The sequence below is a fragment of the Notechis scutatus genome, chromosome 4 (assembly GCF_049901735.1).
Source record: "Notechis scutatus isolate UNSWTSFEM ecotype Mainland chromosome 4, rNotScu1.2, whole genome shotgun sequence".
Classification (NCBI taxonomy): domain Eukaryota; kingdom Metazoa; phylum Chordata; class Lepidosauria; order Squamata; family Elapidae; genus Notechis; species Notechis scutatus.
The window spans coordinates 77,806,560-77,821,836 of NC_142012.1; the positions used below are offsets into that span (position 1 = coordinate 77,806,560).

General features: G+C 39.2%; 1 protein-coding gene across 4 annotated transcripts in view; it reads left to right on the forward strand.

The window, feature by feature from the left end:
- VDAC2 (voltage dependent anion channel 2) overlaps positions 1 to 8,850 on the forward strand; it is a 17,243-nt gene extending 8,393 nt beyond the window's left edge. For all 4 annotated transcript variants that reach the window (XM_087963867.1, XM_087963870.1, XM_087963869.1 and 1 more), the window contains 6 exons: positions 1,019 to 1,171; positions 1,256 to 1,308; positions 2,223 to 2,450; positions 3,511 to 3,661; positions 6,872 to 6,929; positions 8,285 to 8,850. In XM_087963867.1, coding sequence (XP_087819993.1) covers positions 1,019 to 1,171; positions 1,256 to 1,308; positions 2,223 to 2,450; positions 3,511 to 3,661; positions 6,872 to 6,929; positions 8,285 to 8,376 — 735 coding nt within the window. In that variant the 3' untranslated portion in view covers positions 8,377 to 8,850. The remainder of the gene's footprint in view (positions 1 to 1,018; positions 1,172 to 1,255; positions 1,309 to 2,222; positions 2,451 to 3,510; positions 3,662 to 6,871; positions 6,930 to 8,284) is intronic.
- The last annotated feature ends 6,427 nt before the right edge of the window (positions 8,851 to 15,277 follow it).

Below are 15,277 nucleotides of genomic sequence, written 5' to 3' on the forward strand. Positions count from 1 at the left end.
TAAACAGGAGAAGCAGTTTTCAAGAAACCTCTAGGAATACAAGAGACTAACCATGGTTCCCAAGGGTATTCTGTTGCTTTCCCCCCACCCACCCCCGAATTTTCCTATAGAGTGAGACAGTCCAGATAGATGGAAGTGAAAGATAAAGATAATGATACTTGATACTTGTCATGTCAGAAAGTGTGCTCTGGGTCCATTTCTTTTCCTCCTTTATGGATCTCATCTCATTCTTTCCTGGTCTGCACTAATCTTAGTTGAACATTGTCCTAATAGGGAAAATTAAAGCAAGTCAGAAATTGAAATAACATTCACAAATCTGGAGGATGAGCTGTATTGTTGGATTGCAGTTAGAGCAATCCAGTAATAGATTATGGAACATTTTTCTTACTTTCCAATTCATGGTTGGGAGAGAATCTTAATTTAAGCCAGGATGTTTATTGTTACTGATTTTTTACTATTATAAATCTTAACTTGGGCCCCATGTAATTGAGCTTCTGTACAATGATTATACTTTTAATAAGAATGAGCTTTCACAAGCTACAGGCCTGCATGCTGCCTATGTCCTCAGAAACTTCTGATATTTGTCCACGGTTCTGTTGGAAGAAATAAATTGCATTGTATTACATATACATACCGGAAATTACCATTGTTTGAAAAAGTAGGAAAAAATATATCACATTTTATTTCAAACATAAACAGAGTACCATTGCTTAAAAATGTAGCAGGGAGGTATGATCCTGAGGATTTTACTTAGCTCATTCTTGGACTGCCAAACTCTGGTTTAGAGTAATGACTCCTTGGTCCCATCCTGGCTATTTTCTGCTCTGCATTTGACAGGAGTATTTGAGATTTTTATAGAGTGCACCGGTGACCTTTTAACATAAATGAGTATAGAGTATCCGAATCTTCCAAATAGGTTACTATAAATTGGAATAAAAGATGCTGAAATAAAATGAAATTGAATCAAACTATTGGTAAAATATGTCTCCTTTTTCCTTTATGTCTCTTGCTTTGCTAGGAATTTGCAACAGCTGGTTCATCAAACACAGATACAGGGAAAGTGAATGGAAGCTTGGAGACCAAATACAAGTGGGCTGAATATGGTGTGACTTTCACAGAAAAATGGAACACAGACAATACTCTGGGAACAGAAATGGCAATTGAAGACCAGGTAAGTTGTGTTTCAAGATTTCAGGAGAAATTACAGAGAAAATGCAGATAGTTCCTAGCTAACTTTTTCTCTCTCCTAAACTAGATTGCCAAAGGTTTGAAGTTAACATTTGATACAACTTTCTCGCCAAACACTGGGTGAGTGTTCTCTGTTTATCTTGTCTTGACACATTCCAGGTAGGAGACTCCAATGTAAGAAAAGAATTGAAATTTGAAAAGGATGTTAGTGGCTTCTTATTTATGACAGTGTTAAAATCATGTTTGCACAATGTATGGCTATTTGGCTTAGCGCCTGCTTTCTGAGGCAGAAACAGAATTTATGTCAGAAACTAGTTGATCCAAGACAGTGGTGCCTTATCAATCATGCATAATTGACATTGTTAACTCGTGAAAATTTCTACTTCCAGTTGAAATATCCAGTTTCCTTTCTCTAAAAGTTTGGGGTCCCCAAACTTGGCAACGTTTAAGACTTGTGGACTTCAAGACTTGTGGAAGTCCACAAGTCTTAAAGTTGCCAAGTTTGGAGATCTCTGCTCTAAAAGGATATATGTAGTAGTGCATTTTCTTGGCTTGAAAGAAAAGGGAAAGAAGCCTGTCTGAACTGCTTTGATTTCTACATTTTGGGTTGATATGAAGGATCACTTCTTATATTCACATTTTTTGTTTTACTGCCTGGCTTATGAAGAGAGAAAAATGGTGCATATTTATTTTTATATTATATAAACGATGTGCAATTTTGTCTAGTTTGTTCGTAGAATCACTGGATTGGCCCAGCTTGATCAATTGGTTGTGACAACTGGATGGAACTCTCTTCAGTTTTAATTTTTTCCTGTGGACATAGCAAGGTTTTGGCACTGAGTAAACATTTTTTCCTCCTCCTTGTCCCTTAAGGACATTGACGCCATTACTTTTTTTGATGTCAGTTCTGCCTTATTTGTCCACACTTCAGAAGAGATCTAACTGGCCTTTTCTTATTTCTCTGCTAAAGATGAGAAGTGGATTTTGTGCATGAGACGGGAAAATAAATCTTACTGTAGAATTTGTCTTTGCAGAAAGAAAAGTGGCAAAATCAAATCTGCTTATAAGCGTGAATGCATAAACCTTGGGTGTGACGTTGACTTCGATTTTGCTGGACCAGCCATCCATGGTTCCGTTGTCTTGGGTTATGAGGGCTGGCTCGCTGGTTACCAGATGACTTTTGATAGTGCCAAATCCAAGTTGACAAGAAATAACTTCTCTGTGGGTTACAAGACCGGAGACTTCCAATTGCATACCAATGTGTAAGTTTAAACCATATAGCTATTCACAAAGATAGCCAGAAAATTAAACCTCTCTCTCTTGGGGAAGTAAAGTCAGTTCACTGGAGCTGATATCCTTGAATATTGTGTGGGGACTAATTGCTGAATACTTAATTATTAGAAAGGGTGATCATTACTTTATCATTACTCTATTAAGGTAGCAAACTGCAGTTTTCCATGTCGTAGTAAACAAACCTTGAAATAAACTAAAATGGTTATTTTGCTTTTATGAGTGTGAGGGCCTAAAAGAAGTAAGCAAGAAGTAAGTATATTGCAGCATATCCTTATGATGCTAGAATTCTTCATATTTTTATGAAAATAAAATGGCCCCAATTTTATAAGTTTGTTCATGTGATGGATACATTTATACACTGCATAGAAACCCCTGTTTCTATGAATAGTTGAAGCCTTTATATTTGGCCAAGTAAACATGGACACTGCAATTTCAGTTACTTTGATAGAGCAAAGTGTTCCTCTAGAAAATAAGGGTATTTTACCTTAAAAAAAAAGGCTGACTTAACAGGTTGACTCATAACCTTCTGTACAAGGAAGGTATTGTTACAATTTCTAGTGTATATATATCTCTTTGGGCTTGACTCCCAATGATTATGCATTTTATGGATTTGTACATATTTGGACAAGTCTATGGACATAGTCATGAGATATTTGTAGAGCTGTTTCCTCTCTGTCCTTCAAAAAGACTCTTCTTTTTCCTGTTTTACATATGTGTAGACTATAGAAAGTACTTCTATCCTGTTTGCATTTGTTTCTGTGGGCACAGTTATTTTGCTGCTGTCAGTTTTTCTGATAAAACCTGACAAATCTATTTGACACAAATCTGTGTAGACTTTTTGGGAAACTAGCATTACTGCACTAATATTCCAAAACAGTCTTTATAAAATGTGCTTAGGAAAGATTTTGCCAGTATTTTTTTTAAGCTGACATGTTATAGTGGGGGAAATTATGGTAAATTACAGGAACTCTTTCATTTGAATTTGTTTTGTTTAATCATGTATCTTTTTGTGGCCAACATATTTTTCAGCAATGATGGGTCAGAATTTGGTGGCTCCATTTATCAGAAGGTCAGTGAGAACCTTGAAACAGCCATAAATCTTAACTGGGTATCTGGCACCAATAGCACTCGTTTTGGAATTGCAGCAAAATATCAGCTGGATCCCACTGCATCCATTTCTGTAAGTAAACACATTACAGTCCCAGTGCTAAATTCCTCTTTAAAGGAATCCCTCATGTCAACCCTGACCTACAAATGTTCCCCTTTATTGATTCCTCTTTAATTCACACTGAAAAGATCCCAGTCTGATGTGAAGCAGCCTTTCTCATCCAAGGTTTGTGCTTGATTTTGTGTAATTCCCAATCTTGCTTTATAAGTTTTAGAAACTTGAATATAAAGTCTTAAGAGGCCAAGGACTGAATCATAGATTTAGCATCTGGAAACCTTGGGGTTTTTACAAACAGTTGTGGCTTTTCCTGTGGGCTTGGCTCTGGATTATTGATGGTGGTGAATCTGTCTGCTCTGGGTGATTTGGGATTATTTTGTAAAACAAAGTTCCTTGTTTCATTCCCTTATCCCTGCTGTGAACCTGCTGAGTAACATTTGTCATGTGGAAATAACATGAATTTATCTAAAATTATAATAAGCAATGTTCATTGTTCACATAAATGTTCAAGGCACTTGGGCAGCTTTCTAACATTTGGTAAATCTCAGTCACCAATATAAAGTGGCATCTAAAAGTTAAGCGGGGCCCTTGGTGCTGAGTTTGGTTATATGTTTCATGCCTATAGTAGCTAACGTCAGGGTTATTAGTGAGTGTGGGGTTTGCTCCTTGTTCATATACAATAGCTTGCATCCTGTCAGTGAGTGCTGATGAGCGGGAGATTCCTTGATTGTGGCATTTTCTGCTTGATTGTCTGGCATAAATCCCTATTTATGTGATTGTAGGCTGCTGGAAAGGATGTGTTCTGATGGTTTTTTGTTCTTAGCTTTTTATTTGTGTTTTTTTAATGTTGTGTGTGTGTGTGTGTGTGTATATATATATATATATATATATATATATATACATAGACACATAGAGATAAACTATATATATATATATATATATATATATATATATATATATATATATATATATATATATATATATATATATATATATATATATATATATATATGGTTTATCTCTATGTGTCTATTAATGTCTGATTAAATTAATGGTTAAAGTATCAGGTGTTTGGCAGCATTGAATTGACATTTCCTGAAATGTGGACTCACTTTATGCCATTATCCTTTGAGTTTATATAAATTAAACATACCTGATTGCCATTGTAAATTCAAGGGTAAGAAACTATGTCACACTTTTCTATTCAAACAATAGAAAAGCGGCTTTTTTACGTCTGCATTTCCCAATTGCTTTGCCAATAATTTTCTCCTGTTTCACATAGGAGTCAGGCATTTTGGGGCAGCCATGATTAGCCATCAAAAACCTATGGCTTGCTTATCCTGACTGTGAAGCATTGTAAAACTGCAGCTTGTCACTGTTTCCAAACCAGGATCTTGGCTGTCTGCTCAGTATCTGAAATTAGAGAACAGTATTCAACTTAGGTAGCCGGGCTGGTAGAAATCTGCCCTGGGTATATGTGCTGTTCAGTCATCTGTTGAGCACTTAACACGAAGCGAATACCATTCCCCTTTCCCTTTACAGAGAAGCAGGGACGCTGGTCTTTCAGGCAGTCCATGGTATCTGCTTTTCTCCTATGACTTGGAGCCCAAAAGAAGAAGCAGAGGTGGTTGTACGTACAGCTAAATCAGAGCTAAGATTGTGGCCAGGAGAGGATCTGGGATTTATAGTTTCCGTCTGCAGTTCAGGTGTTGGGACGAATGTTAAGGTCGCTTTATACACGACAAAGTAAGGGTGTCAAACTCAAGGCCCAGGCGCTGGATCCGGCCAGCGGAGTGCTTAGATCCGGCCCGCGGGGCTGCCCTGGAAACAGCAAAAATCCAGCCCGTGGTGCCTCCGCCAGAGAAAATGGAGCTTGGGAGGGCTGGATGTGGCCCTCTGAAGCTCCGTTTTCACTGGTAGAGGGTTGCAGGAGGCCATCGCAGCTGAAAACAGAGCTTGGGACCCGTTTTCTCTGGCAGAACATTTGGGCCACCAGAGGCACCCCTGACACTGGGAACGTTGAGCTGGCCACACCCACCCTGGCCATGCCCACTGGGCCCCCCAAGGCCCCCTGATGCAGCCCTCAATGAAATGGGGTTTTGACCCCCCTGCTATAGAGTTTGGCTGTCTTGCTCCATTGGCATGGGTTACATACAGTCAAGGTTGGAGAGTTTTTTTTCCTGAATTTAGAACAACATCCCCTGAACTTTTCTTTTGACAAATGGGGTTATTTCGATCTACATTGTTTCAAAGAGCCATTGTCTGATTGGCTGCTTCTTCCTTTTAATTTGTGTGCTGTTAAACAGCAAACATAAACCACAGCCCTCCTGCCATTAGCAACTAAGGACACAAGCAGAGGTTTGAACTCTACAAGAAAAGTTATGCTGTGTGTTGAAGTGGAACCATCTGCTCCTATTTTGTGCTTGGTTCAGCTCTCTCTTTCTTTGCAGGTATATGTTGCAGAAGAGGTGTTTGTTGCTTACATTTGTTTGCTTGGCGTATTCTGAGACTTTATAATTAAAAAAAACTGTGGCTAATTTTTAGATTGTATCATTTGCAGTGGACTAACAGCTGCGTAAAACGAGAGTTTGAGGGATGGAATAGTTTGCCCGTTTGGAGCAAAATACTTCCTGTTTTGGGAAATTTGCTTTGGAAAACTATTAAACCATTCCCATAACCACAGGATAAGCATGGGCCAGAGGAAAAGCAGAAATTTCCACCCTGGGAATTCTATCCTGGAAACTGAGTGTTTGTGGCTTGCTGGTCAGCCTACTTGAGGACTTTCATGAGTGTCTTTGGTGACTTAACTTACTATAAATAAGGGAAGACTCATGCTTCAACCCAATAGGAACTGTCCCATTTATAAAGACACCCTGAGGCATGCCACTCCCCTGAAGAACAAAGATATCCATAGAAATGAATGGGAACCTGAGAATATACATCCTAGAATATGTTTTGGCTCAATCTAGATTATATTATTAACTAAGCCCAAGAATAACACTGGCTGGAATTGATACCGAATGGTATTTAACTGGCTCAAAGTTTATGAGATGTAAATACCCAGATCTTCATTCATGTATATCTAAAACAAGCAAATATGGGTGAAGTTATATGTGTGCCTTGCAAATATGGTAAATTTCAATCTTTGTACTGGGTCCTGTAGGTTACTTTACACATGAGAGAATTGAAAGAAGGATGTTACTTTGCTTGTCATTTGCTTTGCAGACAAAAGTGAACAACTCTAGTCTAATTGGAATTGGCTACACCCAGTCCCTGAGGCCAGGTAAATATTTGCTAAAATACGAGACTTGCACTTTTCACTAGGACAGTTTTAATTTCTGTGTTTGAGAAGCTCTGACAAACTGGATGTAAATGTTAACCAGACTTGAGGCGAAATAGATGTTAACTTACAAATAGGTTTAATATATTTCTTGCATTTAAAGACAACAAATACCCATCTATCTGTTTGAAGGGTCTCCTTGTATTTGTATTTTATTACCAGAAAATGTGCAATCATTGTGTGAAGACACAGCCGAGAGGGTATTTGTTCTTCTACTAGGACTTTTTTGCTTTCTATTATATATGTCCTTATATATTTATACCTAAAACAGTTAAGAAAAATGGTCGTATATTGCTACCCAGGTTTTGCTATCTGAGTTGATTACCAGAAATTGTGCAGCAGAAAATTATTTACAGCTCTAGTTTGTTATACCTCTGTGCAAGTTGCCCTGCAGGAGATCCCACAGTTGTAAAGACAGGAATGCCCTTCCTCTGTTAGAGAATCTTGCTTTTTTTAGAAAACAAAATCTTTTGCTCAGTGCTTTGTTTCCTCTTGACTTGAGGAGAGGGGGGATCTGTTTCGTGCCAGGCCCCAGAGCACCAAAAATGGGGTAAATATTGGCAAGAGTATTTATGTCTGTGAAAGAGGCCAAAGAAAACATTGCAAATATTTCTGCCTTTTCAAGAATTTATATTTCGTATTCTCATTTCTAAGCAGCTCACCCTCCCTCATAGAGATCAATTAAATACCATTGCTTCAGAGTTTTTCCAAATTTCTACATTTCTAATAAACGATCCATAAAACATTTAGAATTTGAAGTGCTCCAATTCATGCTCAGAAATTTGTAAAACAACTGTAAAGAGCCCATTGTTTTTGGCCCTTGCTCCTCTTCCTCCCTCTTTTTTGGGGGAGGTAGGGGTTGTATGGTTTATAGAAGCCAGCACTAAATTTCCTAAATAGTTTGGTCACACAGTCCGGATACCTCCTTCAACGAATTGAGGTCATCATTCTTTTGGGTAAGCTGCCGGGTTTCTCAGTAGCATGTTGTAAATAAATACGTTGGCAAGAGAATATCTTATTGATAACTGAAGAGCTGGCATTCTTTCAAACAGTCCCTTTGTATCCTCAAAGCGATGCTAAGTTTTTTGTTTTTCCTCTCTCTCTCGGGACGCCCCTTGAATGAATGAAAGGAGCTTCCAGGTTGATGCAAGGCATGGAAGAAAGGAAAACAGCCAAGGGAGGGGAGGCTATAGAAAAGAGGGAAGGGGAGGAATAGACTTGACAGGTTTGGGCAACAGCATCTGCTAAGGGAAAGTCAAACGTGATGGAACCTGCTTTTCATTGTGCTTTCTCCGCAGGTGTGAAGCTCACGCTGTCTGCCCTGGTGGATGGGAAGAACATCAATGCCGGTGGACACAAACTTGGTCTTGGTCTGGAATTGGAGGCTTAAAGGCGTGAAGGAAACGGCTGCAGAAAATGGGATAGCGGAAGAATATGGCCTTAAAAAATGTAATTCCAGTATGACTTGGAGGGGTTTTTTTCCCTCCTCAAGTGGGGATGCCCTAGAACAAGAGCTGTATTAAGAATATTTAGGCAGTTCCTTGTTAGCTGGTTTTTAGTTAAATTGGTTCTCTATCTAGTTCTCAATTCTGCATTAGTGCAGTAACTACATAATACATTATTTAAATGTATTTAACTGTTGGATGCGGTACCCACAAATAATGAAATAGACTTTATGAAACCTGTACACATGTGTGCATGTTATGTTTCTTTTAACACATGGTAGCCCATTGAAATAACAAAACGGATCAATGGATGTTCTGAAAAGCGAGGCCAGCAATTTTGTTAAAATCACCTTAAATTAGAATGACTTTTGGTATCCCAAGGCAATTCAGAATTATGAATAAACAAATACACACACATGCTCCTGCCTCCAGATATGTTAAGTTATTGAAATGTAAAGCTGAACACACACACCCCCTCCCCCCTTGTAAGATTTACTTGTCAAGCTGCCTGTTATTCTCAGCACACCTTAGCTTTTCAGTATTCAGATGTTTCTGTTAAGAAGAACAGTTTGCTTAAGTTGTTCACATCCACTCTGGGGACTCTCTTGTTTGGGCATTGACAACGCTACTGTAGGCCTTCGAAGCAGGTGGTCTTGGATGTAGATTAGGTGTGCACAAGAATTCAACAGAGTTCATGTACACAACAAGGGGTGGTAAGTTCATTCTGCTGAAGGTAGTGTTTTTTAAAATAACCATAAAATAACCATTTCTGCGTAGTGGCTAGAGGTTCACATGCATTGTCTAACTGGATAGCCCGTGAGACTCCTTCCCAACTGCGTATTAAAGCCATGAAGCCAAGCGTGACTTTTAAGCAATGAATTTGTGGCAAGAGGAAGAAACTGATTTGTTGGTTGTTCTTTTAGCCATTACATTAACCCACAGCTACAGACTATGAACTCCATCCCTGAATTGATCATGGGTATGAATGACTTACCTTGTCCAGAAGTGACCAGGTCTTTCAAGCCTTGATGACTAGTGGTTCCCCCCCCCCCTCTAATTGTGGACAGCTGTAGCTCAGTACTGATCTAATGTGAGTTTATCTCCCAAATTTGTATTAACCAGGGTTGAAACCAGGAACAAACCAAATTAGGTCACTATTCAGCTCTGAGCTAAATAATTTATAATAATAAATAATTTAGATCCTTCGACTCAATGATGGGAGTTCTGTTCACTGTTACCTGAATTTTTGTCTTCTTGGTCCATTGCTGTGTTTTAAATTAACCTCTCAGACTTAATTTCACTTTAAAGTGGCTCTCTTTATACTAAAGTCCTCTGCCATGTGAGGAAAAATTCCCAATCCTTTGCTTTCATCACAATCTTCTTCCCAGGTTTTGTCTGTGTATTTGCCTGAATGGGGAGAAATGAGAGTATTTCATATTCAGTTGTGTATATGTTCACTGTCCTACTACTGCTTCACTACTACTGACAAGTTGCTAAGCATTATCCCATTATTGTTGGAATGTGAACTGGGGAGCTGAGAATAGCTGGTTAGAATCCATGGTCGAGGCAAGCTTTGAACTAGGAATCTCTTTATTGGAGCTTGGAAATATATAGCGATTTAAAACGAAGCTTTGTTTCCATGTTTGTTTCTAATGTCAAGGCTTAAAAAGGGGGGGGGGGGATTTCAATTTACGAGCTTTCCCATAGCTGTGCTTGTTTTTCTGATGTCCACATTGACACATGCAAAGTTGTGGTTTAACAGGCTATAACATCCTTGCTCAAACCACCTAAGGGACAAAACCCACTCAAGGATGGGTTTGCACGTCACATGAAGTGAAAGCAAATAAATGACAGTTTAGTAACTGTGTGTGAAAAATTGCTTTTTTAAAACCAGACAACTTTCTTTTAAACCAGAAAGTCAGCTTCCCAATTGCCGTAGGACATAAGACATTATTAATTTGCCCCAGGGCCGCTGCAAAAGGGCTATTTCAGCTTGCTCAGAAATTGCATCAAGAAGGAAACTGTAAAAAAAATATATGTCATAGTTGAAATGTTTCTAATGAGAAAACTTGATTTCATGTCTCTCTCTCTGGTTTACAAATGGGCATGAAACAAGACACCCCCCCCCCAAAGTGAGTTGAGGGGAGAAGGCCTTTGGGGAGAAAGTCCTTAGGGAACAAACTTTGATCTGGGGCCAGGGGGAGGTGTAAGTAACAAAACCTGCATTGCGGTTTAGCCCTGTCTCTAAATCCATTGGCGTGCACTGCCACAATGCAAGGAAGCCAGGGCGGAGCTTATATGTAGTGACATGCTGCACATTTCATTTTTGGCCTTGTTGCCAAAAAAAAAAACCTCTGCCTGAGTTGTGGTACTGTCTAGTTTTATTGAATTAGACTTCCAGGGTTTCCAGCTGGCATTGATTAGGATGGCTAGGCAATTCTGATCAACGCAGCTAGAGTGAATGAAAAACACACTGAATGAAAAACTGCTGGTGACCTTCTACCACTGCACCAGAGAGAGTATCTTAACTTCCTGCCCCTGTGTATGGTTTGCCAATTGCACAGTGGTAGATAGGACAGCACTCCAGAGGGTTAACCTCATTGCCCAGAGGATCATGGGTTGCCCTCTCCCCTCTTTGGAAGAGCTTTATAGCTCCCGCTGCCCTAAGAAAGTGCAAAACATTCTCAAAGATTGATATCATCCTGGGCACCCTTTTTTTTTTAAACTATTACCATCTGGCAGACAGTACAAGGACAATAAAAATAATAAATACAATGAAAACAAGGACAAATAGGCTGAAAAAGAGCTTCTATCCCAGGGCAGTAACCCTATTGAATTCTACTGTATAGTGCAATATTAAAGCAATATCAGCAGTTTTCAATTCAATGTATAGAATGTGGAGGATGCGTGTTTTGTGTTTATTTTCATAGTCATTAATTGTACACTGAAGATGGTATTTAATTTCGTTGTACGAGGTGCAATGAAATAAAGTAAAGTAGAGGAAAATACAAACAATTTAAAGTGCTTGAAGCGAGCTAGCAATTCTGGTAGAAAGTCAACATGCTCTGCCTTTCAAAATGGCTGTGCATGCAAGGCCAGTTGTTTCAGAACTGCTGTTCCATTGTATCATGTCATTCTGAGGTCCTCAAAGAGGGCACAAGGGCTCCAGGTGCCTATGGACGTGTATCTTTATGCCCACTGACACCCAGGTTTAATTAACTTTTTTTTTTTTTTTAAATGTAAATTCCGTACGTCTATGGAGATTCTCAGTCATGCAGGTCGTGGTTGGTCCCAAAGGTGCTTTCTTTTCAAGAGGCAACTGAACTTTCTGGTTTTTTTCTTTGTAGACGTTTTGCTTCTCGTCCAAGATAATTTTATTAGGTTACACACACCCCCCCCAAAAAAAACAACAACTAGGTGAACCCAAATGACAGGGAAGGTTTTTGGAAATTGACTCGTGAGAAAGGGCAAATCTTATAGTTCTTTCCCCCAACACCCTCCACTCTTGGTGTGCTCACCCCAAGTGCTGGGATTGTTAGCAAGAAGCGAATTGATATTTGTGTTTTCATTCATCGGAGAGAAAGGGATTGCAAGAGAGCAAGCACACACACAATGAGATACGCATAAGAGAGCAGGGCCATTTGCCTCGCGTGCTACTTAGGAAGGAAAAAAAGCTGAACTGAGTAGGATCTAAATTGATGTTAGGCACCAGCTTAGAGCTGGCAGGGCACTAATCAACTAATTAAGGTCAGTGAGCTGAGCTCGTTAACTTTCATTGAATACATTTTAGGGACTTACTGCTCGGTAGGGACAAGTACCTCAAGAAGAAATGGCTTAGCAATCTGCTGCTGCGGGCAGGTGGGGTGGAGAGACTGGTCAGGCACAGGTCAACGTACTGACCGACTCATAGTGAACACACGATTGAGATGCTGCAAAGGTCATACAGGTGACGATTGCTGCAAAGTTCCTGTTTCATTACATCATAACTGCAAATGGTTTTCTCACCAAGGTAGTTGCTAAACAAGGACTACCTCGTAATGCATTGCAGTTCAGGGAATTACATCAGGCCTGGTGATGTGAGTGTCCAGTTTTAGGGTGGAGCTGATTTTGTGCTCCAACAAGATGGGGCAAATGATGGTTTAATTCCATAAGGGGGAAAATGGCCATAGAGACTCTTTGGGGGCTTTATTCATTTAGAATTTTATTTAGAATAGAATAGAATAGGAACAGGAATTGGAATGGAATGGAATAGAAAATTTAGAATTAGAATAGAATAGAATAGAACAGAACAGAACAGAACAATGGAATGGAATGGAATGGAATAGAATAAGGAATAGAAGTAGAATAGAATAGATATTGGAATGAAGAATATAGTAGGATAGGATAGAATAGATATTGGAATGAAGAGTAGAATAGAGATAGAATAGAATAGAATAGAATAGATATTGGAATGAATAGGATAGGATAAGGAATAGAATAGAATATAGAATAGAATAGTATAAGGAATAGAATAGGAATTAGAATAGAAATAGAATAAGGCATAGAATAGAATTGGAATAAAATAGAATAAGAAACAGAATGGAGTAAAATGGAAGGGAAGGGAATAGAACAGAATTAGGAATAGAATGTAATGGAGTGGAAATAGAATAGAATGGAAGAATAAAATTAAAACAGAACAGAACAATGGAAAGGAATAGAATAATGGAATAGAACAGAATAAGGAACAAGGAATAGAATAGAATAAGGAATAGAATGGAATGGAATAGAATAGAATGGAATGGAATGGAATAGAATAGAATATTCTTTATTGGCCAAGTGTGACTGGACACACAAGGAATTTGTCTCCAGTACAGAAGCTCTCAGTGAACATACAAGCAACAAGTGATGAATCACGATCATAATCATCATAAAAATACATTCATCATAAGATACAACACTTAGTGATAAGTCATAAGATACTAAATAAGTAATCGACATAAACCATACTACAATACTCAATAAAACTATATACATGTTCACTTAAGCTATTGCTGTTGGGTTTTACTGTAATTAAATGCCATGGCGCTAGCACTATTCCCAACATTTTGACATTTCATTTATATCCCCTATTGGCAAGCGGCCATAAACACGAGCCGTTTTCAGTAACTGATGGGGCATTCACAATGGGGTAAATGTTGCAAACTTGCCACTTTTCCCTGGAGCCTGAACAGTGTAGGAGTTTACAGCACTTAGCGTGTCCCTGGCAGGGAAAATTACCAAGCTTTAAAAAGACCCCTCCATCTTTCTTTTGTATAGGACTGCTAGTCAATCATCATCTTGTTGCTAACTCTGGGGAGGATTGGTTTTGATTATCTTAAAAAACCATAAAATATAAGTGGATATAATTTGCTTGCAGCTCAGGAGGGAAATGCAAACAATAAGGTTTATTCTCCCCCCCATGAACTTAAACCAGTCTCTGAAATAGGAAATATAACTTAGGGGATAAACCCAGTGAGGTATTGGCAATATTAACTGCTCCTGTAAAAAGAATAAATGTTACAGCAACCAGTTATGTACTCCTTTCAGGAAAGAAAGATTGAGATTTTAGTCAGCCTTGAACATCAATTCCACTCTTACGTTTGCTGTAGGACTCTGTAGAACTCTCCTCTCTAAAAGCAGTGGTAGGATTCAACCGGTGTAACAACCGGTTTGGTGATCACGCTATCGCTGGAACTACCAGTTCACTCAAACCGGTCCGAACCAGCAGAATCTCACCCCTGCCTAAAAGAGTTGCTTTCAGGCTGGGTCAAGCAGGAAGGAAGCACATTCAGGTCCATTTGTCTATGATTCTATGGAGGTGCTTTTTCAAGAAGTGACTGGATTTTCTAGAAAGTCCAGTTCAGTTCAGAAAGTTCAGATCCATTTGTTTCTAGTTTCTCCAGAGTTTATTTTCCAGAGTCAGGCCTTTGCAAATCTTTGGAGCAGGGCCTCAAGTTGAATGAAACTTCATACAATGTTATGCAAATAAATTCCTGAACTGAAACCGCATTTCGTACACTATGGAATTGTCTGCATTTCTGGAAACATGCACTTCCCTTCCGACTTTGGAGCTTGTTTCGGGCAATACACAATGTTGTAAAATCGGACCAGAGGATGGCTTGTAGGGTTGGCTCCCCAACCCTGAGCTGGCTGATCAGCTGTATCGCTTTATGTCCAACTGTAGCTCTTTTGGTGATGTGAAAGGTGGCTTCCTTTCTTAGGAAACATTCATACATCTCTATCTAACAAAATAAAATTCAATGTAGAGAAAAATAAAAAAACCAAAAGTACACCTGTAGACTGGGTGAAAGCAGGCTTAATAGCAGTAACTGTGAGAGGTATCTTGGAGTCTTAGTGGACGACCAGCTAAATAGGAGCCAATAATGTGTGGCGGCATCCAAAAAAGCCAACGCAATCCTAAATTGCATTAACGGAGGGATACAATCAAGATCATGTGAGGTACTAATACCACTCTATAAAGCCTTGGTAAGACCTCACCTAGAATACAGCATCCAGTTTTGGTGACCACACTATAAAAAAGAAGTTGAGACTTTAGAAAGAGTGCAGAGAAGAGCAACCAAGATGATGAGCGGATTGAAGGCTAAAACATACGATGAACGGTTGCAGGAACTGGGCCTGGCTAGTCTAGTGAAGAGAAGGACCAGGGGAGACAGGATCTTGCAATATTTGAGGGAGGGGCTGCCACAGAGAGGAGGAAGAGGTCAAGCTATTTTCCAAGGCACCGGAAGGCCAGACAAGGAATAATGGATGGAAACTGAACAAGGAGAGTTTTAACCTGGAAATAAGGAGAAATTTTCTGACAGTGAG